General features: G+C 39.6%; 2 protein-coding genes across 3 annotated transcripts in view; one reads left to right on the top strand and one right to left on the bottom strand.

Moving 5' to 3' along the window:
* The window catches only part of fndc1 (fibronectin type III domain containing 1), a 50,592-nt gene extending 32,642 nt beyond the window's left edge, over positions 1-17,950 (bottom strand). For both annotated transcript variants that reach the window (XM_042504016.1, XM_042504017.1), the window contains exons 1-3: positions 17,858-17,950; positions 7,161-7,355; positions 3,700-3,768 (exon numbers count right to left, since the gene is read on the bottom strand). In XM_042504016.1, coding sequence (XP_042359950.1) covers positions 3,700-3,768; positions 7,161-7,355; positions 17,858-17,930 — 337 coding nt within the window. In that variant the 5' untranslated portion in view covers positions 17,931-17,950. The remainder of the gene's footprint in view (positions 1-3,699; positions 3,769-7,160; positions 7,356-17,857) is intronic.
* An 8,377-nt stretch (positions 17,951-26,327) lies between these two features.
* The window catches only part of otofa (otoferlin a), a 106,656-nt gene continuing 105,595 nt past the window's right edge, over positions 26,328-27,388 (top strand). Inside the window, exon 1 of the mRNA XM_042503597.1 lies at positions 26,328-26,409. Within this exon, the coding sequence (XP_042359531.1) occupies positions 26,328-26,409 (82 nt within the window). The remainder of the gene's footprint in view (positions 26,410-27,388) is intronic.

The following is a 27,388-nucleotide window of genomic DNA, read 5'->3' as shown; positions in this document are numbered from 1 at the left end:
ATTTTGCAGTGGTGGAGCTTTTCCTGAAGGAAGAAAAAATCACCATAGCTTCAACTGAAAAAGACAGAGTTAACTAACTAACTGAAAAACACAAATTGCAAGAAAAACTCAGCAAAATATTAACAGGCTATTCAACACTAATGCCCAATAGCTTCATTTATCATTTGTCTTCATTCATTAGTTCTCTTAAAAGGCTGTCTGCTAATATATTTTTGATACTTATTTCATTAACTGGGCTAATTTGCTAACCTATAAGATAGCCGAATGTTGAATGACACTTCTCATTTGTCATTGAGTTTGCTAGTTTTATTAAAGTTTAACTTGTCAGTGTTGTATGTTTTCGTGTGTTGCACATGCAAGTGGGTCGTGCTTGAAGGTTGAGGCCACACCCACTCAGTGTCAGGCTGTCTGTGGTGCAATTGGTCAGTGCATTTGGATGTTGACTGAAAAATTGGTAGTTCAAGCCTACCCAATAAAGGTTGCTCTTAAGTAACCAGGTCACATTATGTAAAGGAAACACCTGATTTTCATGTCAAGGGGTAAAGGTTGAGAAACCTAACCTACTAAGTTACTTACATGTGTGAAAATAAATATTCCACTAATACCCTTGTTTACATGCAGCCCTGCATACTTAGAGATTAGAGATTAACCTGCCCTAAAATGTCATTTATTATGTCAAAATTTAGAACAGTTCAAAGTTTCCTACCAGTGGCGATCTTGGACCCTGCAAATACAGCCTCCCTCTTTCATTCGTTCAGCCACCCTCTAGGATGGCATGTGATTCATGTGAAGCTCCTATCTCTCCGATCACAGCGTAGGAATCTTCAGGCGTTGATAAACATGGCAGCTGAAAACAACCGCCGTTTAAATATCTTGCCCCATTATATTTTCCACTGAGAGGGCTCGCCCCTAGACTTACAACACGGAGAGGCATAATACAGCCAAGAAAAGAAACTTCTTCGAGCTAGAAATGGACCACTGCCAACACAGGTCCAATCTAACCAGTTGGTTCTATTTGGCAAAGTGGCATCAAAGGAAATCGGAAAAACGCAGCATGTAAACAAAATTAAAAGTGGATGCAGGTGGGAGGCACTTACATATTGAGGCCACACCCACTCAAAAACTGGCAGAGACTTGTCTCTGTGGCAGAATGAAGAGGACACATCATCAATAGCGATATTGCCTTGCATCTGTAATAATTTATTTCAAAATCTGAGTAGAATTTAAATTTGCACTTCAAACATACACACCATTAGTGTCTGCATAAGTCAGCTTCCACTTTTTCCTAGTTAAAGGGAAATAAACTGTGAAAAATGTGAATACGGAACACTAATGCAGGTGTATTCAATTGTGTTTTGCCATTATTCATCAGCATTAGGCAATCACTTTGTGTAAGGACTTGGAATATTAAGTGGGATAATTAATATTAGCTTGTAGTTAGCTAGCTAGATAACTTTACCTAAAGTAAAACTAATGTAAGTGTGCCAGGAACGCCTCAAAACAAGCTACACGTCTTCTTTTGTTGGCCGTTATCCTGGCACTACTTTGCCAGAATCACAGTGAGTCTTAGGCTCTATTGGCTGAGGTTAAACTCAACAAATATGATTAGCTGTGTCTCCAGAGCGGCTCTGCCTCAAACAAACTCAACTGAAACTCCAGAGCCGCGTGGTGGTTCAGTGGTTAGCACTGTCGCCTCACAGCAAGAAGGTCCTTGTTTCAGCTGCTGGTCCTGATCCTTTCAGTCTGGAATTTGAATGGGTTTTCTCCATGTTTCCCGACTGTGGCACAAAGACATGCCAAGTCAAGTGGTTTGGAGAGACTAAATTGCCCATGTGGAACGGTATGAACACGAGTGTCTATTTGTGTTCGTCCTGTGACCGACTGTTTACATGACATATGTTTAAACATCCAGATGCCCCATGTCACCGCACAGAAAAAATGAATGAATAAAGGTTCCTTTAGTGGTGTTGACTTCAGTAAAAAGTGCATTTAATTTTCTCTAAAGAGCTGAAATGGGACCTGTAATGCTCCTTTCAGATTTAAACTATTTTTGGTTTCTAATAGAACATGTTTTCATGCTTTAGTGTATATAAAAAAACAGCACTATATTCTGCATACTGTCTGTGCTGGAACACCTGTCTGAGACGCTGCATTTAGTGCCTGTCCCTTTCAATCCCCATCCCCTAAAAGCCGAGTCTGTTCTGATTGGTCAGCGTTTGTAAGCTATCTTAGCACGTCTGTATAATCACTGCAGCTGGGGGAATGATTGAAACAAAGTAACAAAGTATCTCCAGTCGAGTGCTCCAGGGATGGCGTTTTAGTAGGCCAACCCGGACGCTGTCATGCTGGTTCCCCCGTCAAAAAGGTTATGGGATTTTTCCATAGGATTTTGTTTAATTGCAGAAAATAAGCTCTGTGGCAAACAAATAGTTATGATACTTACACGTTTTGTTCAGAGAGATAATCTTAGCAAAGGAACACCACTTTGAGGACTTTGGAAGCCTAAGTATAATCGCCAGGAGTAAAAAGGTTTTGTTCGGCTAAATGGAACTACACTATTGCATCACCACTGCTGCAAGGCTGTAAAGCCGTGTTCGACATGATGACTTGTGATCGTCTTTTTTAAGACACATTAAAGCTTCAGAGTTTGTGAGTGGTGTATTTATTGACGTATTTTATGTTGTGGAACAAAACATGAAAGTCTCTTAAGTTAGTTTAACCACATAACTTATTTAAAGCTCCTAACCAAAAACACAATCAAAAGCCCATTTACTTTGAGACAAGGGAACTGGATGCCTGAAATACGGATTTTGGGGATTTAGTATTCATTACTGGGTTTCTCTATAAAAGCTTGGGAATCAAAATCTTCACTAATAGACATGTTCCAGCAGTAATGTGATCCAAAAATTAATTATTTGTTATATTTTTCTATTATTCAAAGAGCCATTTAGTCTATAAATATTCCAAAATCCCTACAAAAATGTCCATCATGAATACTTGTTGTCCAACCAACAGGTCAAATATTAATCAATCAAAATGGTTGCCAGTTAATTTACTTTCATGTAACCTATTCAGTCAATTGAAACAGGGTGGAGTTTCTGGCACAACTTTCCCTTCTCCCGAGGTGGTTGAAAGTCTAAAGGACTCGAAACTCCAACAGCACTTGAAGTGTGGAACAACTTTATTTAAAGACCAACGCATTCCAGCCTGTGGCCTTCATCAGTGTCCAGATGAAGCTGCCACAAGCTGAAACACGTTGGTCTTGCAATAAAGCTGTTCAATATACTACAAGTGCCGCTAATTTCCTCTCATTTTACAGTCTGTTGAAAGCAGTGGCAGGTAGTTAGGTGATAATTGATGTGCTGTACACCACTAGAGGGAACAAAACTCTTAAATAGATGTTAAATTTGGATCACCTGCAAGAAAAACACACCTGGCTGAATAGATGGGAATCTATGAGTCAGAGACAAGAGAGTGTTTTTCCCCGCTGATTCCAGAACAAGTGAGCCCAAAGACACAGCACTGTGAATCATCATCACATTAGGCTCTGCGGTTCCTTTTTATGCACAATGACAGCAGATAATTTCAGCAAGCAGCTTCTAATGGATCTCTCCACATAGTTTGACTTGTGCTTTGCTGCTAGCTGAGACACACCACTCCCTTGTGCTGTTGGTAAAGATGCCTGGAGATCACGTTTACCTGCTGATGAGTTGCTGACAGGTGCACCGCCCAACACAGCAAAGCCATCCAGGTTAACCCATTCAGGGTCTAAAAAATAAAACAAAAACAAAGCGGTTATATGATGTTACCGAAACCTGGTGAGCAAGTGAAAATATTATGTTCCTTTGTTGTGGTCAACTTTTAAAGGAGCAGTGTTTAGGATTTAGAGGAATTGCATCAAACTATAAATTCTTGGAGTTAGAATTCCTTCTGTACGCATTCTTCAGGAGGTTTTTAATGGGAGGTAAATGAGCCTCAGAGGTCTCTTCCTCCCCAAATCAGAAAGCAACAGGTGGATTGAACTGGTAAAAAACTGAATAAAGCAGTTTCACGTAAAAAAGGTTTGTTTTATTTTCCATAGCTGCTCGTCACGGATGGGCTGCTAACTACGATAGCAGATGCAAAAATGCAAATATCCCTATCTAGAGTCGGTAGCTCTTTTTGCTCTGAGATCGCACTATAGGGGCACTACTAATTCCCTTATTTGCACCACTTTTACATTCATACAGAGAACTAAACAAGGGCAGCATCATGCTGTTACAGTGTGTGATTTTAGACAGCATGCTGGCATTGCTGAAACAAAAGAGGCTTGACGTTTAACACAACAGCGGCAGCCTCTAGTATGACATATAACATATGCAACAGAAGTGCTTTCTAAACTACAGTGGCATAACATGGCATTAACAACCATTTTACATCTATGTTATATGGCGGCTGATCTTGTCCTCTGCTCGTAGGGTAAGGAGCTCCCGAATCTCATTGTTTTCCAAATTTGTGGACATTTATGACCACTGTTCTTTTTGTCTTAGCTGCTAGCTGCTTTTTAAATCTACCCCAGTTGACCACATCCATAACACATCATCAAAAACACCCCTCCTGTACATAGTTCTGTCCTACTGGTGGTCCTTTTTTATACAGACACCATTTCGGTGCTGTTAGTACCTCCCGTGCTGGCTCAAAGGTGAGACAGCTTTGTCCCTCCAATCACACTTTTCATACATGACGACAAGGCAGCATAACAGTATGATATTCCCAACTTGAACAGGCAATGTAAAAGAGGCTGGTGTTTAGTTTGTCCATGCTGGGCTATTGTAGAAACATGGCGGTGCAATATGGTGGACCCTGTTGAGGAGGACCCGCCCCCTATGTGGATATAAACGGCTTATTCTGTGGTAACAAAAACACATTTCCTATTTTCAGGTGATTATACTCTGAAAGAAAAAAACATTTATTATATTCATTTTTCTTTTCTGCTGATATATCTCCTTAAATTCTACATACTGGACCATTAAATTTCAATGATTTACTTTTTTTCTTATCAGAGAGAAGTGGATATTATTTCTCAGTCTCCCTTATGCTTCTACTCTCAATCTTGCCCTCTGTTGTTCCAGATAAGTCACCTCTCCGTTTGTGCTGTTTTGACAGCGGCTGGCCAGACACATTAATGATGTGGAGGCAAACAGCATGGTGTTATTTAAGATGACTGATGCTGCTCTCATACTGCTGAGGGAACAACACACGATCTGCAAGGAATTTCTGGAAAGGCAACACCGAGACGCTGCTCTGCTGCCAGAGACTTATGGCAAACTGCACCGGAGCTGAAGAGACCACAAGGCTGCCACAGCACACACTGGGCGGCATACACACACACACACACACACACACACACACACACACACACACACACACAAGCACAAGCATGTAAAGATGCATACTTCTAAAACACTGGCACACTGAACAAGACAATGCATGATTCAACACTTGGCACCACCCTGTGCTCCACCACAATCACCACCAAACACACATGTTGCACACACACACACACACACGCACACACAACAAGTGACCACAACACAGGGGATTGGGTTATTGGAGCTGGGCTGGGTTTGGATGTGGAAAAGAAGGGTTGGCTGCAGACTCACAGCCGCTGATGAAGTATGGCTCTAAGATGCCAAGGACAGAGGAAAATGGAATAATGACAAAAGCAGGCTAGACAGCACTGCAAACTGTATGTGTATAGAAACATAAAGACCTGTCTTATGTTTTACAAGGCGGGATCAGGAATTAAGAAGCTGTTAAGACCTAAAAATACTGTCTTTCTAAAGCCTAAAATAACTGTTGTCGGCTGGGCTGGGACGATGATCACTGGTCACACGCACCCTCACCCCCCCAGTTATTTTTCTCTCTGTTTGGCAAACTTGGATCGCAGCACGTCCAATGATGAACTAATCCTTGATAAAAATCGATCGTACATGCACTCGTGTTAACACTTCCCCTCCTGGCGTCTCTGCTTTGTACACAGCTTTGCTCATCCCCCTCCTCATTCTTGGCACTTGTCTTCTGAGAAAGTGCAGAACTCCTGGATCTGAAAGCTAACTCCGTAGTTTAAGCCATACTTCTTTTTCTTGCTCTCTGTCCATTTATATTCCTCTTAATGGCTTTTTTTTGTCTAGCAGTGCTAGACTTGGGTCGATTTCTGGTTTTGTCCATCTGATCGGGTGTATGAGCTTAAACCACTTTTAAATCCTACAAACACTGTCAGCCTCTCATTTCCTATTTTAAAACAATACAAACTGTCCCATTTGACCAGAGTGGGTCAGGTTGACATGGTTGATCTTGCGTATTACATTATAGGTGCAACATATATTTCTTGTGTAATTTTTTTTCTTTGTTATTATTTTCTTTGTTTTTTAAATCTATTTCTATAATGTATTTAATTCCCTTTTTAATTTTACATTATAGTTATGTGTGTTATTTTATCATACTATATATGCATGTATTTGCCTTTATGAGTGGGGGGGTGCAGTGGTGGATATTTCTGCTTTGAAAGTAAAACACAAAATTTGGACAACTGTACTGTAGCGTAATTTTTTTTCGAATTTATGTAAACCAGCTGAATCTGCATATGTCATCATGACATGTTCTGGCAATCTAAAAGTAGCCTACATCAGTAACCTCTGCCAATGGCTGAAGCCAGTGTGTATTAGTAATAAGTACTATGACAAGGTGATTAGCATAATATGTTTATTATCAGACTTAGGGGCGGATCACACCAAGATGTGTCACGCCAGGTGCAACCGTTCCAAAAATGCCTTGAAAACACATTTGAATAAACAGTTGTAAATGCCTGTGAAGCAGGGCTGCCTGCACGTGACCAAAAGCGACATTGACGCGCAGCAGCAAGAGAAGATAAGGAAACAATGGTTTTGCTGGCGATGCTTTTTCGGTGACACCTGGAAAAATTTAGTATACTGGTCCAGTCTGGTGTTTGATTTAATATGAAACTGGTTTAAGATTTAACCTTAACCCTAAGCAGTGCTGCTATCACGCCTCGGGTCCCTCACAAACACTCTCATTAGCTCCCACTTGATTCGTTAACGTCAGTATATCCTTGTCTTGCTCTCACCCTCTCCTTTTAACCCCCTCTGTTTCTGCCTTACCTACATCCTCCAGTAGCTGAGAGCGACTGTCCTTTTCCGCTTTTGTGAAGCGATGAGACCTCGTGGGCTTGTTGGGGCTGATGACGAAGCGATCAACAGGTCTTCCATCCAGATGAATTGAAGGCTCCCAGCTCTCCCTCAGGTCCTTGTCCACAGAGGTCTGTTTTCCATTGGGTGACCGCAGGGGCTTCTCTGCTGCAAAACAAATGACGTCAGGATAAATTGTGTCTGTATGAAGTGGATTTCAATAGTCTTCTCTGTCTTTATCTCGTATGTAAAGATCTGTTGGCCCTACACATTGTGGCAGTATGAGCCTACTGTTCAAGCTCTGTGAGCTGTTAATAAACCTCCTCTTCCTTGCCACCAGTACAATTTCCTCTGGATTTATTATACTTGGCATTTCAAGTAACTCTGATTCTGATGAAGCATAAACTTACGTGTAAGGCAGCCCTGAAAAATACAAACTAGTATGATGATTAAATAAATAAATGAGTATTTGCCTGGATGGCTACATGCTCAGGACAATAAGAAATCTTAAGTTTTCCTTTTGTCTACATTTCCTTAAAATCAAAACAAAGAAAACAATAACCACTGCTGTGTTTTGGAAATTTTGCCAATTTTGCCTCTTTGCTCCTCTGTCGGTTTGCGTGCAAATGCAACATAGGGGTGACAGCACCATTATCCAACAAGCCAACCCATGATAAAGTATAGCACTGAGCGTGACTTTAACACAATGTAAAATGAGTGATTTAGCTTGTATGAAAAGCTGCTAAAAGGCGTCAGAGGAGACACATCGGAAACAATAAACAACCACTTGAGATTCAGAATAACTGACCTCATGTGGCCTCGTGCCCGAGAACTTGCATGGATGCTGAAATCTCAGCTGACTGAACAGAAGTACGGGTAATTGTAAAAAGTCTGACGCACACTAAGAAAAGTGTTTATTTACAATCCTGAAACAATAAACTAAACATAAAACCCATAATCAGTGTGAATTTCATTGTTTTGCTCTCTTTAAATTCAAATCATTGACCATTTTTAGCAGATGGTTATACAGTTAGACACTCTGGTATGAGTATTCAGCTGTTTGAATAAAATGAATAATATTAATTTATTAAATTGCAGAGTTGATGTCATATATGCAGAAATATGGTAGATGAAAGTAAGGGTTAGGTTAATGGTAATACATCTTTTATTAATTCACATATTGCATGTCAATTTCTTTGCTCACATGTAATTTTAAATATGATATTGGGTTGTAACTCTTAGTTTCTGTCTTTGTAAAGTGACCTAGATCAGTTCTAAAAGTGATTTGTTAGCATTAGTCTGGTAAAGCAATATTTTAGTAGTTTTAGGAGACGTAGCAGCAAAAATCGCTTCCTTGTATAAAGTTTCAAACAGCTATCATCATGTTTTTTTTTAATTCTCTGAACAATAAGATACAACATATCTTTCTTGCAGAATCCATGTTGTTGCCACAATGAGACCTAGAGCTCAGGAAGACACCCAACATGGAGGACCAACCAAACCGGATAATGGAACCATCCGAGGACTGCGTGAATGCAGCATAAAAGGCAGGTATGTCGGTCCTGAATTCATCTGACTGGATATTACCATCACCACAGCTGTGAATGAGCCACTGATACTGAAGTATATGATGCTTATCAGAAATTACAAAAGAGATTTGACTGCTCTGCTTAAACAATTCATTTATAGTAAACATGCTAGAATTCAGTTGTCTATTAATATAGCAGAAAACTGTTTGCTCTTCAAAGATATAGTGGATAATGTTGTATACCAGAGCACACTTGCATTGTCTGTGGGAGGTTTTTGTAATGCTACAGTGTAGAAAACGGACGGCACTTTCCTGGGAACCGTCACAGTGGCTGAGCAGCGGGGCAAAGCTCAGCCCCTGCCTCTGTCAAACGTGGAGCTCTCCGCCTCCCGCTGAGGTTTCGACTGCAGGTTGAAGACAGCAGAGAAGCCAGATCTGGGTCTATTTGCGGCAGTCTGTGCTACCATCTGTATTCTAAATATAAAGGCATCAGTATTAAATTGAGATTGTTTAGTGATCAGTTAAAAAAATCTTGTAGTTTGACATCGACTTTTCAAGTTCACGGATGATCTTGCCATGTAGAGTACACACGGTTCACATTTATCGATGAACTGGACTTTAAGAGTCAAGTGTACTTTGATCAGGGCCTGGGTCCCCGATATGACATTTCCTGGATTTAAGCTCTGTTTTTGGTCTCTATATGGAGCCACATCACGGAGTAAATTAACTGATGCTCAAGACAAAGTTACAATTAACAAGCCGTTTTAACCTCCTGCTAAAGGAAATATCTGGTTCTTCTGAAATCTTGCAGCAAGTGGCTAATTTGTGTACCCCTGAGCCCCTTTGCACTGAAAAAGTATCTTATAGTCGGTTTATCAAAGCTGTCTTTTGCTGAAAACAGCTGCCTGCTGCAGCTGGAAAAGGTGCTGATGAGAGTGAGGAGGGTGAACCAAAACAATAAAGTCGCAGGCTGTAAAACCAACAATAAACTAAAAGATGCTGCAAAGAGCTGAACTGCAGCATCTGGTGATAATTCTGTGTCCTTTAACCTGATCCAAAATATTGATTATAGCAGCTTTAAATATCCAGATCCAAAAAGTAAATAAGCACTGGTTGAATGGAGGAGGTCTATTTGAACAAAGTAGACCCGGGTTTATTAGCATGCCGGTCATTCATCGCTGTCACATATAAGTGTCAGTATTGTCTGTCCATATCATAAACAGCTGGTCTATACGACTGTCTCTGCTCCCCAAAGGTTTATAGCAGCCGTTTCAATTTAGCATCCTCACAAAATCACTTTATCGCTTTGAAATCTTGTTGTCTGCAGGTGTGCACTCAGCTGCATCTGCACTTTTTTTTCTCACATTTAGAAGTAACTGCCACTCAGGCCTCGTGTGCTGCAGATTACAGATGGTCGCAGCTCTTCGGAGGCCTACAGTGTCGTCTCTTTGGGTTTTAGTGCGTGCTGAAACATTGTCACCTTGCTGTTTCTGCAAATTCTAGATAAACCCTCGGATACGGACACATTGTTTGTGCATGAAGGAGTGTGCGAGTGTTTTCCCAAAACAAACACAATCTCTCCTCATTATATCCTCATTAATGCAGGGTTAGAGTGGAGTCAATTTTATCAGCTGTTCGTGGCAGACTCCACTGACACAAGTCTGGACACACTTCAATCACTCCCCCCCTGTTTCCAATAAGGCTGGATATTTCGTATGAAGGGATCTGCTCCTCTGTCCAGACATCGTTCTGTGATTTGGCCTCTTTGGAAATTTATGATCCAAGGGCAAACCAGATATTTCTGATTAAATCAAGACTCCTTCGAGCTCAGCAGATGCATGATTGCCATCCAAGAATAAACAGTTTGGGAAGCAGTTAAGCAACTGAGTTGTTGTAACATCATAATGTTACGGAGAGAGGCTTGGTTTCATTGTGTTGCCATGGGACACCAGGGCAATAATATAACATTTAAAAGACAGACAGACAGAGTGTGATTGAGTTAGACAGTGGAAAGTATTAAGTATGTGAAGAATGAGGGCAAGGCCTGAGGGCCATTATGTCACTGTCTTCTCTCGATAAAAGTGTGTGTGTGTGTGTGTGTGTGTGTGTGTGTGTGTGTGTGAGAGAGAGAGAGAGAGAGAGAGAGAGAGAGAGAGAGAGAGATCCACAGACACAGAGACAGACACACAGACAGAGACAGACAGATGTGTAGTCTGGCACAGGAGGCACATGCAGGTAAAGCCCCGAGGTCAAAGGACTCTTGTTAAACTGTTCTAGAAAATACTTGCACTCATGCACCTGCAATGTGCTCCACTTTTACAAGAGCACCTTCTCACCTCGCACACAAAACCACAGACGCTGACCCCCTGCTCAACCCTAATGAGTTTGCCATTAACCCCTAATAACTGTCATCAAAACCCATCACTAAACCAGGATCACCAGTGACGGGTGTGCGTGTGTGTGTGTGTGTGTGTGTGTGTGTGTGTGTGTGTGTGTGTGTGTGTGTGTGTGTGTGTGTGTGTGTGTACTTGTACTTGCTACAAAGTGGTGACTTGCACAATTTTTATACCAACTAAGGGATAGGGATAGAGGATATTTTTGGATAATGAGGACATCTTAGCTGGTATTCACTTTTTCAAAGGCCTGGAGTTTGAGGGTTGAGACTTGGTTTAATCTTTTGAAACCTAAATTGACATCTGTTTTCTTGTGTTGCATTCAGATGCCTTTCACAAGCTATTTAACCCTTTGAAACCTGAGCCAATTGGTCTGATTTCTTTTAAAAAAAGGAAATGCCCCACAAACTGCAAGAAATTAGTAAAAGGTGACAATAAAATGACCTGAAAATTGGTTATTTTGTTAGAAAATGATCAAAAATAAGAGGGAAAAATGTCCAGAAAAATATATTTATTATTAGTATAATTATATATTTAAAAAATATTTTTACAGAAATAAAATGAAGGATATTAGTTTTCCAATTCTCAGGATGTTTTTCATTTTCTTTCTTTTTTTTTTTCTTTTAGTTTTGTTTTTTACTGTTATTCTTTCATCTTCTTTCAGGTAATTTTCTTGTAATATCTGGCTATTTTTTTGGCCAAGTTGCTCATCATCTTCTTTCCATGTTTTGAAGTTTTTAAGGATTGAAAGAGTCTGGTTAAGATAAGTTTTAGGTTAGGGTTAGGTTACAGCATCTAGTTTTGATGGTTAGGGTAGGGGCTAGGAAAAGCATAATGTTAGGGTGTGTGTGTGTGTGTGTGCGTGCATGCGTGTGTGTGTGTGTGTGCAGAGGGCGGGATGTATGCAGGGGTTAACAAGTTCAAAGACACTCGTCAGAGGTGAGGTGATGTGGTGCTCATATTGAAATTATATCCATCAGTAGGTGTGAAGATATTATTGATAATTTTCGCGTCATGGCAACAACAAAGGCATGCATACACTGACTGACGTGTCTCTTCTCTCCAATAACTGTCGGTGTTAGAGGCCAGTAACAAAGAAGTTTTTTTTTTCATTCAAAAACAAAGATTTTTTTTAAATCACTGCAACACGAGTATTTGACAGACATGAATTGTGCAATGTGTTTTTGCAGGGCCTTATTGTCTGTGGTTGGCATTACGAATATAGAGTATATAGAGACATCATGAATTTCCTTCTGGGAATTATTTTATCTGTATATCTAATGACTTTTATTGTATTGTAAGTGGGTTGTAGTTGGAGAAAAAAAAAGAAACTAACTGAAATTTAAAACTGCAGTTGATGACTTTTACAAGAATGACTTTTTGTCATATTTGCTGGAACTGTCACTGTATCTTTGAAGAAGATCATGGTCCTCCTCTTCTTCTTATTGCTTCTTATGAAATTTGCAAGTATCCACCATGTGAAAAAAAAGTCAACAAATCAAAGCCGTTTACAGCTAAACACTAAAATGTGTCTCTGAAAACAATTTAACTGAGAAATAGGCAATGCAGCAACAAACTCTTGATTCATTTTTGATCAGCGCTGCCTAGTTTGACAGTTTGACCGCTGCTCTCGAGCAGTGACTGACAGCTGCATTTGAGACTCCTTGGCTCTTATTGGTTGTTTTCCAACAGCAGATTTTTAGCAAATGCCATTAGAAGCACCACGAGTGGAAAGAGGAACACGATTTTTTGAACAGATTTTCCCTTCTCTGTTTATCACTGTGTGGATGCAGTGACCATTTTAGCAAATTTGAAAAAAGTTACTTTCGTAAAAGTTGCCAACTGGAGCTTTAAGTCTAATTCTAAGTCAGACTGAGCCTTGAAAGCCACCAACCACCCATGAAATTGGTTTTAAGGGCTAGTTCACCCAAATTACCAAATAAATAAATAGATCCTTCTCACTGGTTGGTTGTGCAGACACTTTTGGTTTTATTTGCCCATGTTTTTGAAATAGGTCTCTGAAATTGAGTAGTATTTCATTTGTGGAACTTGCAGCTTTGAAAACATTCAACAGCAAAGTATCTCCTCCAAAAACCATGTCACTCTGGACATTTCACAGACCTCACTGTCAACATATTTTTCGGTGGAATTATTTTCTACTTAAGAAACATTCCCATGAAACCCGTTGACAGCATGTTCTGTGAATTATCGTGAGTCACTGTTTCTGAAAAGGGATGTTGCAACATATTTATTTATTTTCTTGACTTTTTGAGTAGAACAAACTAAATTTCATTCACCTTCATCATTTTGGAGTGGATTAATAAAAAATCACAGATATCTGAAAATCCAAGCAACTATCTGCATGTCTGCTAAGAAAATTCCCTTTAAGTAATAGTTTGACATTTTTGAAAAATATGCTTATTTGATTTCATATTCAGAGTTAAAGGAGAAGATCGACACCAACCTCACATCTGCCCATTATAAAAACTGCAAGGTTATAGACCCACGCAAGCGACAGTTAGCTAAGCGTAGCATAAAGACTGCAGACGATAGAACAGCGTTAGAGGTGCTTGTTGTCACATTTCTTTACCTCTACGAAGAGCAGGGCAGCTGTTTATCCAGTGCTTCCAATGATTATGCAAAGCAAAGCTAAGTATCTGCTGTATCTGTTTAATGTACAGATGCGACATAACTTCATACAAGAGTTTATTTGATAGCTTATGCATAAGCGCCTCTACCGGTTAGGAGAGGTTATAGGAAAAGGATCATGGTTGGATGATGTGATGATGCAATGTTACAAACGTGTGACTTTAGACCACTCAACGCTGACTTTTTTGTCACACAAGGCCCCCAAGGATCAATGCCAGACTTTGAAGCCATGATGAATTAGTGGAATTTCAACTTCTGGGTCCATGACGTGATGTCATGGGGCCCCAACATACTTTTTCCATAGACTTACATTATAAAAGAGACGTCTGTATATCGGTGTATACCCTTTTTTTTAAGCGTCACAACCCCTGTAAAATGACTCGTTTCTCTGTCAGAATTGAATCCATTTGGTTTGGTAACAATTCAAAAGTCTAGAAGAGTTATATAATAAATTGTTTTATTCTCATTGAGCTTAGCGTGGCACTAAACTGGAAGTTGTTTGGCCGTCAAAGTATCTCGATTGTCTACCATATCAACACCACAATATGAGAGATCCAGGTATTTTTATACGTGGGAAGTCAAGCAAATAACATCCTTTATAATATTTGGGCTTGGGGAAAGTGTGTCAAGTATTTTCAAGTCAAAAGGCTCAAGTCCAAGTAAAGTCACAAGTCAATGTAGTTTAAGTCCAAGTCGAGGTGCAAGTCGTTTTTGATTTTGTTAAATTATTGTGACTCGACTATGTCCTAATTCCAAGTCATGCCACTGAAGTTAACACCTCTGTGAAGTAGCATTGATTTTGTCACCTAACCGGTGGCAAGAAATACATGAAGCATATTTCCCAAACTGAACTATTCCTTTAAAAGACCAGCTTCTGTTTTGCTGTTCAGATCAAAGCAAACATATGGGACTTGAAAACATTCAAAAACAGATTTGAGCTGCAACTATAGATCCACCTGGGCGGGGGGCTCATGTCAAATCTTGCCAGGGGCGACAGAATTCTTCCAACTTTTTTTTTTTTAAATATTTTATTTAAATTTTTCATTTTTAAACAAACAAAACAAAACACAACAAAACAACAGGGCTCAGATGCATAAACTATCACCAGTCAGTTACAAACATATGCACAATACAGAGGAGAGGCACAAGACAAAGTTGTTGGGACAGGAGCACGGTTAAGAATTCTTCCAACTTTTAACTCCTCTGACCTCTGACCTTCAGTAAACTCTCCCCAGTAATCAACTTAAAGCCGACACACCGGCAGAGACTGAGACCATGTATGGCGTTTGCCCTCCTCACACTGCCACATCAATCACCCAACGCTTTCATTTTATAATAGGCAGTTAAGCCTGATTTAAAAGGGAAATGTGACTGAGAACATATTTTATTCAAAGCAGCAAGCTGAAGTGTTTAACTTGGGAGGGTTACATGCATACATGTATGATGTTTATGACATGTGGCATTTACCAGTAGGAGCTGACCAGTACATTTATAGTCTGAAAACATGTTTTGCATTTCAGTGTTGGTGGTCAAAAACCCTAACGTCCTGAACGATTCAAATGTCCCACCACTAATAAAGACTGACATCTAACACTGTTAGTTTATGCAACGCACTTAGTGTGCTGACATCCACGGTGCTATGACAGGTGTGCTCATGACCCAGGTGGTACTTGTTTAAACAACTGGAGATGACATCATGACATTAGATATGCCATCACTGGCAGGTTTGACAAGCAGCCAAGCTGCAGGTGGGTGGGGGTGCTGGGTCAAGCTATGTCAGGTGATCAAACATACCCAGTATTGTGGAAAATATTATATCTGTGCTGCCTCTGCCGCTGTGTGACTGTCATATTTTCCCACTCCAAAAAACAGTTCAAGTTATGAAATTCCTGATTCTGAAAGTTTTCGGTGAGATCTGTCGCTCCCGCAGAATTCCAGCATGTTAAGTGGAGCAGAGAAATTAAATTCCACCGGCCTGCAAAGACATGATTCCCTCTTTCCCCCTGACTCTCTGCCCCAATTACTCTCTACACTCCACACTTTCCAGGAGTTGATGGACTGTGGCTGCATGGAAGAACTTGACATTATTTATTATCCAAATACACTATGTTTCTGTTCTCTCTATATGTGCTGCTCCCGCCTAGGTGTCTAGAGATTCCCAGGAGCCCAATTTCATCTGCTGTTGTGAAGGATTTTAGACTGACAAGCTGATGACATGCGAGTGGAGAAAGTTAATGAGTAACACTCCCCTCTCCCTTAACAACTACTGTCAGAATGCCCGAGAGGAAGGCATTTAACTCCAAGTGGAGCTGCTCGGCAGCAGCAGCAGCAGCAGCAGCGGTGAACTGTGGTTGAATTAAGTAGCTCCCAGGTGTGAATGTATATAAGTGGATGAATGTGGAGCAGGATGTCACAGAAAAAGTGCTCTTCCCAAAAGATGAATAAGGGAACGACTCAGAGGGAAAGACCACAACAAATAGCAGCCTATATTCAGCGAAAGAGATGACCTCATGCACTAAGTGCTAGCAGTTGAGAGAGAGGCATAAAGAAACTCTGCAGATCGACCGACAGTATAAATGGACTGCGCACGTTGGGGAAAAAAGGGGAGAAAAAAGAAACTGGCTGTAACGTGCATTTAAACTCAGCCATAAGGGTTCACTTACAGCCCTCCAAACCTCATCAGCCTTTATGGCACTTTTGATATTTTGACTGTCTCGAGGATGTGGGCTTCTTTCCCTGAAATTTGTTTTTACAAAACAGTACTTAAGTAACTTCTAAAACATGTGTGCTGTGGTCTCCGAGCCTGTCAAAAGAGTGTTTCATCCATTTGATATATCACGGTGTTGACACGGATTAAAAACTGAATAACTTTAGAAATAAAAACAAATTTTCTTGTGGGTAAAAAGCATTTTGAAACATTTTTACTAATTTTTCTGAAGTGTATTTAACCCTTTGAAACCTGGAGCAACATCAAAAACATCAGTCAAAAACATGGAAAAAAGGCAATGAGCAATTCTACAAATTGAAAGAAATTAGTAGATCTAAAAAATTATCCTTAAAAAAAAGCTAGGGAAAATGTCTAGTAAAAAAATAAACAATAACTAATTTGATTACTTTGATGTGATTTGTACTTATCACATCTAAAAATATGTTTTAGAATTTTTCCCATTATTTAAGCTTATTTTTTCATTGTTTTGCTTTTAACTTTTTTAAATGTATTAATTTAATTTTTAATTGTACTTATTTTCAGGAAATGTTCTTGTGCTTTTTTCCTTATTTCTTGCAACTTTTTCTTTTTAGTTGCTCCCAACCTTCTTCCCATGCTTTTGAAAGAAATATAGCCAAGTTGCTCAGGGTCTAAAGGGTTAACCCATTCCAGTCTAATAGTTAATATGATATTCAAAGCATGCAGCAAAGCAAAAGCCACCACTTCTATTCTCCTGAGCATCACAGGCCATCATTTATCACCACTATCAGCCAGATTAGTCACCAGTTTGGCAAAAAGCACAATGATGCAGCCTGATATATATCAACTTCTAATCCTTGATCACAGCTCCTCCAGCATGTGCCTACTGTGTGAGGTAAGGACTTGTTCCATGACTGCTGCAGCGAGACCAGCATCATATTTTCCCCCATAAAGTAACAACTGTGAAAACACTGTCAAAGTCTGTCTTTGCTCTAATTGCTCACTTGAAATAACCCCATCAAACTGCAAATGATAAAGCGAACTCTATACTGCAAATTAAATATTCTAATGCACTTTAAATGGCTACAATCAATCTAATGCATGAAAAATGACTTCTGCAGCAACTGGAGGAATGTGTAATGCTCGCGCGCACTGGCATGGATGTGCACGTGCGCACATAGACATGCAAGTCTTTCAAAATAACAGCATCAAAACTTATATTGCACTGAAATGCACGAAATGTCGAAATAAACTGGTCAAAATCAAGCATGGTAACATTATTGATCAAATTTGATCAGTTAAATCACAATAGGAGAAAGCAACAGTGCCCCAGCAGTTATCAAACTGCATAATGTATTAGTGCTAAACGCACCTGCTCATGGAAAAAATAGTAAACAATTTTTTTTCTTTTTACCTGTCCATCCGCATCCTGGTGCGCAAAACGTAACGAATAGCGCCAAAAGCGTCCTGCTTGCGGCTAAAGCCATAGTGAGTGTGGCGCGTTACTGCTGCGGAGCGACGCACCAGCTGGATGGATGCAGAGGGCTGGGACACACCGACCCTCCCCTCCCCTCCTCCGATGGGACTGCTGCTTTCACCGTCAACTCTCCGCTGCTTTGTCAGCATTAAAAACTTTCAAAAATCAACAATTAATATTCAATCCATTCGATTCTGATATGACAGAAGTGATTACAAACAAGAATTGGACTTTAAAAACGATTAAAACTGTGAAACAGACTGCTGTCTATCTCTGTGAAGACTTATGGGTCCTCAGAATTTTAATTTACTCAATTTACTTTTCTCCTCATTAATATAGTCTACACCTCTCAAATCTATAAACGTGCCTACAGGCTGCTGCAGGGTCTTTGATTTTTTGATACAATAAAGTAAAATTGACAAAATGTCTCCCTCTTCAGGGAACACCAACGATTTCATCCCAGATTGAAGCTCTGGTAGCAGGTGGAGGGAGAAAAAAATTAAGACTGCAGGGTGTAAACCACTGATTAATGCCAGAATAATTCAAATCTGAGGTTTTTAACACGCTGCCCAGAGCTGAATTCATTTCTGTGGGGCAAACCACACCTACTCTTCCTGAATTACAATTTAGATAGTTTGTTTTTCTTTTTAAAATTCTTACAGTTGGATGTTTCACACATCTAACTCCATGAGTTATTTTTAAGTTAGTTAAAGTTGTTTATCTAGTAGAACCTTTTTCAAGCAGTTGTGGTCCACCTGTCCGGTTCCAGTCTTTTTCTTGCAGACCTGAAACCTCTTTAAGATCAGACATTTCCATGACACCATCACTTCAGCAGGTGTGAGAGCACAGGACTGTGGGCCAAGACTCCAATAAATGATCTAATCTGTGTTCACTATTACATTCATTTTCCAAAGACGTCACTTAACCACTAGATGGAGCAACAAGCCACGTTGTTATACTGTACATAGTAAAGCCTGTGTGCAATAAAGTAATCAAATAATAAATTTGATTAGAGCTGATGCTTTCCAGTAGTAGCTGTAGAGGTGGAGTTCCATCTTAACACTCTCTGTGTGTAGTTAACTCTTTGAAACCTGAGCAAATTGGCTTGATTTTTTTAACTAAACGTGGGATGATGGCCAGCAACCTAAGAAGACACAACCAGTTCTTTTTTTGTAAAAATTACAAGAAATTATCAAAATAATTTATTTTTTAAAAAAAGACAAAGAAAAATACAACAACAACCGAACAAGGAAATAACCTTAAAAAGTGCTTAAAAAAATTTTAAAAAAGAAGAAGAAAAAGAATGTCAAGTATTTTAAAATATTTACTTAGGATAATTACAAATATATGCCTTTGGGACTTTTTTACCCTAGCTTTAAAAAAATAATGAAAAATAAGAAAAGAAAGCACACCTGATTCATTACTACCTTTGGACCAGTTCTCACATCTCACCTCCAAATCCCTTCTACCTTTTATCTCTTCCTTCTCTGTTTGACAGGAATGCAAGAACCACGGGGGAGCACTATCCGACTCTGAGGTAATAAAGAGAAGTCCTCCGCTCATAGTCTCAACTCCTCTGGTTCCCTCTCGTGTTCTTCCCTTTAACTGATTCTGTCCATCATGGTCCGCGTCCATCCATCTGTCTGTGACCGTGATTTCTCCCCTCATTCTTAGGATGCCCCAACCTTCATCCATTCATCCCTCCATCCTCATGCATTTATCCCCTAAAATTCCTTATCCATCTATCACTCACCTCTCATCCCTTCATCCATTCATCCTTCACCCTTCATTCCCTTACCGCTCATCCCCTCATCCCTTCCTCACATGACCTTCATCCATCCACCTTCATTCATCCATCCCTGACCCTCTATCCCCTCATCTATTCATCCTTTTACCCTCATCACCTCATGGTAGCTATCATATAATACACTATTCTAAATCTTTATCTTTATGGTCTAAATAGTGAATTTATCTTTATTATATACGTTGCGTAGATGATGGATACAACGTTAAAGACAAACATTTGTGACAGTTCATGCATTAATGCCCATTATAATTCTGTAAAGTGGTGTTGATTAAATGCTATAGAAATTTAAATTGAAATGTCTAGGAAACACTGTTGCTTCCTCCTCAGCCATAAGTTTCCTGTGGTTATCACACCAGAGTTGGAGAATTTGCCGCCTCATTGGTTGCCTTTGCAGAACTTTTTAAATGTGAGAGCTCATCTGGACTCTGCTGTAAAACTTTTTGACCTTTACTGTTCTAACAGCAAATGGCATACCAGAGCAGCAGCTATCTAAGAGATAATTACTGAATCTGATGGCCTATCAGAGAGTATCTTCACAGATCAGGGGTCAATGTATCAGTAATTCCTAATCATATTGAAATAACTGGAGTGAGTATGTTACTGCACGCAATCGTCTTTTCCTATGTAATGGTCTGTCTGTCTCTGAGTGCTAATCTATCAACATCAAGACACAAAAGATGGCTTTATTCACTTGTCTTTATGGTTTAACTCTAGACTAACATCTCCCTCTGTTGGCCAGAGCCTTTATTTACACCTCGAAAAGGATTTCAACCTTCACATACTCATGGATGAATTCATGATTGGCTCTAAAGCCCGAGTCTGAGCAGGTCAGATGGAAAATCAGGGCTTAAATATAGTAAACAGCTTTTAACCACACGGCAGCTGCTCTGTTACAAAGTGTGTGGACAACTCAGACTCCTTGGGCTGTTTTCTCCATTTGTCACTAAAAAAAAGGGGCCATAAATGCACAAAATCAATACATGTGTCAGCGGTCATCTTTGTGGCCTCCAGGGGCCAGTGAAGTAATTGTAGTTTGTCTTTTTTATGTTGCCTCTGCCCTCAAAACCAAAACATCATAAACTCATTACTGGTGCAGACTGAGTCTCTTATAACCTCTTTCTCACTTTCTCTCTCGCTCTCTTTCTCTCTCTCACACACACACACACACACACACACACACACACACAGACACACAGACACTACTGCAGCATGTTGCAATAGTGCATGACTCAGCACAAAACAGAATAGTTTTTTTAAACTACATTTAAAAATAATCTTATCGAAGCAGATAATTGTCTCTTTCACTCACTCTCTGCAAGTTTGCAAATGCACACACACACACACACACACACACACACACACACACACACACACACACACACACACAAACTTACACTCACACTCTTCAGCCACCACAATATACTATAAGTACAAGGTGTCGCATCTTGTTACTCGCATGCCTGAGGTTATTTATGTCAAATCCTGTCATAATTCCTCCGAGTGAGAGGTGACAGGAAGCTTGTGATGAAATAGCTCATCTCTGTTGATATACTGTATTAAGTGGGACTGTGTGTCCAGCTGAGCTTATGAATGGATTGTCCCAGTGATATCAGCAGTTTATTTTTTTGTTGATCTAATAATGTTTATATAAACATACATGCACACTCTCATACAGTGGTGGAATGTAACTAAGTATATTTACCCAAGTGCTGTACTTCAGTATGAATTCAAGGTACTTGTACTTTACTTGAGTATTTATTTTCATGCTACTTTTGCTATTTTCATATTCTTCTTTTTTAGGTACTTTTGGGGTGTTTTTGTATTTTTAAATATTTTATAAGTTTTTTGTGTTTTTTCTATGCAATATTTAATTGATTTTTTTTCTTTTATAAAAATATTTTTAGGTTTTGGGGGTGTTTTGTACCCCAGAAAATATTAGGGATGTTTATGTTTTTTCTGTTTGTTTATATATTTTTAAATACTTTCTGTTTTTTTTTTTTAGTTGTGCCCTTTTTTTGGAAGATTGCTATGCATTGGGTGATTATAATATAATATATATTATATAAGTACCATTTTCAATACAGGGCTTTTACTTGTAATAGAGTATTTTCACAGGGTAGTGTTAGTACTTTTATTTAAGTAAAGGATCTGAATACTTCTTCCACCACTGCTACCATGTCTGCTGATGGTATTCCTTTGGGATATCTCATATACAGAGATGATGAATTACTGAACCAGCTCCCTCATTCCCCCTTTGTCTTTATGTTTCCGTTATATTCTGAGAGTCGAGGAAAAGAAAAAACAAACCCATCTAATTAGCTGTCTCAGAGACAGCAACTAAAAATAGGGTGGTTCAGTAAACAGAAACAACAAGCTCTGCGGGAAAACTGGTCCCAAACTCTTTTATATGTAAACTCAGCTGCCAGTTTAATAGGTACACCTAGCTAAAACGAACGTAGTCCACGTCTGTGCAGACCTTTAGAAGGGCAGGTGCTCAAAATTAAAATTGTCATAATACTCTACAACACCATAGACCAGTTAAATCCCAGTAAGATGACTCACATTTGAAACCTTGACTTCAGCAGCAGAACATAGTTAGAGTTTGGCGTCCAGACTCCGGGCTCATCACTCCCCACAGATATGAGATATTGGTGAGTGATGATTAAATATTTTCTCAACTAGCTGGAGCCTGTGGGTGGATGCTGGGGTGGAGGTGGGGCTGAGGGAGCGGGCAGCCGGGCAGCAGTGGCACTGACAAGGCAGAAGAAGAGATGGCAGATTTCTGCAACTTAAATAGATCGCCAGACTGGGAGGGTTTGTTTTGAAGATGACATATGGAGGGTGATGTATAAAGTGTGTGTATGAATCAGTGCAGCTTGAGTTGACTGCCTAAACTAGCTTGTAGGTGACACTTTGTTTACTACAAAACCTGCTGAGTTATCGCAACGCATGAAGAAATCGCATCATGCTATATCATCGACCCACACCCTATGATATTAGAAGGGACTACTTTTTTTTACTTCCCCTTTAAATTTTTTAAAAACTGTACTGTAAAATCACATTAAAATTGACATAGTCATTCTGAACAAGAATCCTTTAAAAATGTCACACAACCTTTCATTATTTATTATTTCAAATGATAGTTCGAATATGAGGAAATATGTCACAATGTAATTTAATCTGGCTTTCCTTTTAAGTGATTTCTAAAAAAAAAAAACAGTACAATAAAACTGTATGGACATTTGTATAGTAGTAGTCAGGGTCATTCAAAAAGGAAACCTTTGGATGTTTAAGCTAATGTGTAAAAGGTTTTCATGAGAGGTCAAATATAAATGTTTAACTTTGCAGAATTTTCAAATAAAGGAAAAAATAAAAGTAGAATAACTTAGAATAACTAATGTTATATCACTTAGTATATTGAATATTAGAAATTAGTGCTGAAATATGGGTCTTCCTCCATCTTTTTTGCCGCTTAAAGCCCCCGTGCTGTAACAGCAAGACAAGACGAGCATCGAATTTCAAGCAGCGGCTGGCTTGACAGTGTCATTTTATTCATAGCTAAATTTATCCTGAATTGTTCAGTTTTCCCCCTGATAAGGACCACAGGCAGGCCTTCACAAAAAAAAAAAAAACGAAAAATAACATACGCCTTATCAAGAGGGCAGTTAATACATAAAGGGAGAAAGGGATTGGTGCTCGAGCACCCTCAGCCTGCCCTTGGGCACATGCAACTAATTTAACAGTCCTGCAAGAAATCGTTCAGTTTTTGAAACTATTTTAGAGAGATGTTGATTCAACTCTGGGATCTTTTGGGGAATGTAATTTGTACTGTGGAACCGTATTGTAATACACACAGTTCTGTTATTTTCTGTAATTTTGTCCCTGAGGACGGGCAAGAATAATAGAAACCACAGTGTCGCAGTATCTGAATACACTTGTCAAAGAGTCAGACTACAGTACATTGTCACACAGTATATGTATTTTGGATTGAGTCCTATCTTCCATATCTTGGCAGGACCAATAAGCTGTGCTGTTTGTCTGTGTCCCTGTGCCTGCTGGGAAACATCACAGTTCTGTCAGAGGGGTCCCTGCTGCCATCAGTGCAACGTGGTACTCCTAATGGAGGCTTTTCTGAATAAACTCCCAGCAGAGTTTAGTTTGTTCTTCTCAGATGTGATGATTCACACTGCAGGTCACAAAGCAGGTCTGCATGCTGCAGGCTCCAAATAAATAGTTTATTTCTTTTTTCTTTTAAGGTAACAATTCAATCTACAAGATATATCTCAGGGAAATTCAGTATCACTGCGCACATGGTTAGCTTGGCCAGATGTTCTCTAAATTTTTATGTTGAGTACTCCCACACATGAAACCAAAAATGCCCATGCATTAGTGATCTGGAAGGGTCGTATTGTACCAACATCTGGTGAACCAGTGAGTTATTCTTCTTTTTTTCCTGGACCCTGGCACGTACCTGGACTCTGTTTTGAAAACTCTTGGCACAGCTGCCGACCTGCTGGTCTTTTCCTGTAACAGATACATGGATGACAGCCAGCAGGTGAAACGCGGTTTTGGTTGAACAGAGAAGGACGACTGCCCAGGGTCAGACAGAGACCAACTGGCAAAGCTCATTTGACCCCTGACCTTAAGTCATCCATAGTAAGGGGGGGGGGGGGGGGGTTGCCTGGCAACTGTATTTTAGGCTACTCAGCACCTGCCCTTGAGAATAAGATTAATCCTACAATACCATTAATTTCAGAAACCTCTCTTAAAGGTCCAGTGTGTAGGATTTAGGGGGATACATATATAGGCGGAAATGGAGTATAATAGTATGTTTTCTTTGATGTTTAATCACTTGAAAATATGAATAGTTGTGTTTTTGTAACCTTTGTAGAAGCTTTGATATCTACATAGAGATTGGATTCTCATCTACTGAGACTGCCATGTGTCGCTACAAGTAGCCCAGAATGGTAAAACTAAACAGTGGCTCTGGAAACGGCCATTCACGGTTTTGCATTTTTGTGTCGGCCAAGGTAGTTAGCAGCCCCCAAAACACTAGAAAAACACAGATTCTTTAACATGAAACTATTTTATTCTGTGTTTACATAGGTTTTAATCCCCAGGTCCTTTTGTTTTGGAGAGGAGGAGACTTCTGCGGATACTTTGGCTCATGGAAAAAAACTGAACATCTGGATCAAAAATGAAGTGAGCATGCATGAAGTTATTATGGAAAATAGGTGAGCACACATTTCAAGTGCTAGGCTAATGGCCCGTCTGCAACATGCCATAGGAATGCACAATATTACATTTTTGCTGAATTTTCTGACTCATTTTGGCAAATGGTGATAAAGATATATGAAAATTTGATTTTCCACCTAATTGCAGAGAACATCATGTTTGTCCTGTAGTGAAATTAATATATTACACCTATTCTTATTTTGATAGCCCTCTCATGGCAGATGCAGATATAAAAGGCAATGCTTCTCGAAATTGACACACTCAGTGGGCAAAACAATAAAACTGCTTTATCTTAGGTTACAATTTTTAAACAAAACTAAAATTCCTCACTTTAATGGGCTTGGATGATGCTCTCCTTTAGGCAATCCTGATAAGCGCCAAAACCAGGGATTATCTGATCTCAGATACCGGTGATGTACTGTTATCACTGTGCATCCTCACTAAGCAGCTTTTCAAAAACACTAACATTTAATGTGAAACTGTTTTATCTATTATTTTTACCAGTTTAACCCACCTCCTCAGTTTATTTTGGAGAGCAAGAGACCTCTGCGGATAATTCAGCTCTCTGTAAAAACCTCCTGAACAATGAACACTGAAGGAATTCAAACCAGGAGAAGTTTCGGCTGGTTGAAATTTGAAATTGTCACCGCTGGATGCCACTAACTCCCCCTACATTTAACAGACTGCCCCTTTAAGGTCATGGAGAAAAAAGTGTTAAATGAGATATACCGTGGGGTACATCATGCGTAAAAAGGTTATTCAAACTATATATGTAGTAAATACAACATTTAAAGCCATACTTTAGAGATAAATTAACAAACTGTGACTTGTTCGAATAGTCTATCCGTTATGAATACATGGAAAATTTCTTGATGTTTAGCTCTTCTTTTTGACTAAACAGGCAGTCCATAGTGAAGACAAGGAATGTAATAGCCTGTGTTAATATAGATACAGGGTATAAGATTATTAACTCCCTGGAAAAAAGGAAACAGTGAATTTTCCTCAAATCCCAGAGCTGTGCTGATCTTTTACAATTAGAGCATCCACCATCCCCACGCTGAGGCTGAAACACCCCCCGCCCTTCCTGCACGAGCAGAGAGTAAAACCCAGAGCCAGAGGAGATGCGCGACAGAGCCAGCAGCCGCGGAGCGAGGAGGAGGAGGAAATGTTAACTGGAGCTTATAATTAATTCACAATTTTTGTTCCTGTTACATAAAGCAAAACAAAAAATATTTTGCATGCTGCCCGTATGGAAAACGATTTTTGTGTCCAGACGCGAGGAGAGGCTCAACTAAAGACCAGATTGCACCAAACCAAGTTTCCCCAGTGTCGGAGTAACATTACTCCCCTGACCAGTGTGGACTAATGATGTCTCTAATGGTCCACCTGAAGACGGTCGCTCACCTCCGGGGGAGAGGTGACAGGATCGCCAAAGTTACATTCAGAGGTAGGACAACGTGTCTGTGTTGTAGCCTGTTAGTCGGGAATCACCCCGTGTGCGGTGCCCTGATTTGATTTACGTTAGACGACGTGATGGGTGATTATCGGCGGTCCCAGCTGCGGCAAAAGTTGGGGAACCCCTCCTGGATCTGTGGACACCGGAGACGCGCTCCTCTAATGCGCCTTTCATCCAAAGATGGAAACTGAACTAACATTCTTCACATAACAAAGAGAAAGACAGTAAAAACAGAACCATAGGGACTGTGCTTTATTTATCTGAGTAGGGGGTCGCTGGTGTGCTACTTGATGTTTTTTTAATGTCATGACCCTTCTCAGAGTAGAGTTGCAGCCATACCTGTTTAGAGGTATATCACTGGTATGAAAATGTATTTATTATCATACTATGAACATTTGCCTACACTTTACCATATTTCTTGTAAAATTACAGCAAACAACTGGCTGCTGTAGTTGGCAGCATCCTATTGTTATTTTTCAGTGTCACAACCATGAAATTAATTTAACAGTCCATTACTGTTTATTACAGTATTCTTTAGTCAAAAAGCATAAAAATGTACTGTTTTTTACTGTATTTTGTAAAAGTATACACTACTGTTAGAATCTGGCCACATTTTACGGTAATTTGTTACAGTGTATCATAGTTATTGAAATAAAAGGCAGCTGGATGGAGAATCTCCCCTTTATTTTAGTATTGTAAAGTTTAAACTTCCATTAAATAAAATTGTTTCAGGTTTCAACTGCAGGAATAATCAGGTTTTTTTCAGCCCCAAAAAACACCCTCTGTATTAATTCTTTTAATGATAAGAATAATAATATTTCTACTGTACTGTGATACTGAGGAACTGCATTAATTTATGAGATGGTTGTAGTACCATGGAAGTCCCATACTGTTGCAACCCCACCCTGGAGAAACAATTATTTTTCCTAGAGCCTCCCTGAGTGATTGAGGAAAATGCATGACCCTCCCT

Source organism: Plectropomus leopardus, chromosome 16, assembly GCF_008729295.1.
Source record: "Plectropomus leopardus isolate mb chromosome 16, YSFRI_Pleo_2.0, whole genome shotgun sequence".
Classification (NCBI taxonomy): Eukaryota; Metazoa; Chordata; class Actinopteri; order Perciformes; family Serranidae; genus Plectropomus; species Plectropomus leopardus.
Note: the sequence above shows the minus strand (reverse complement) of the source record. Positions and strands in the feature narration are given on the sequence as shown.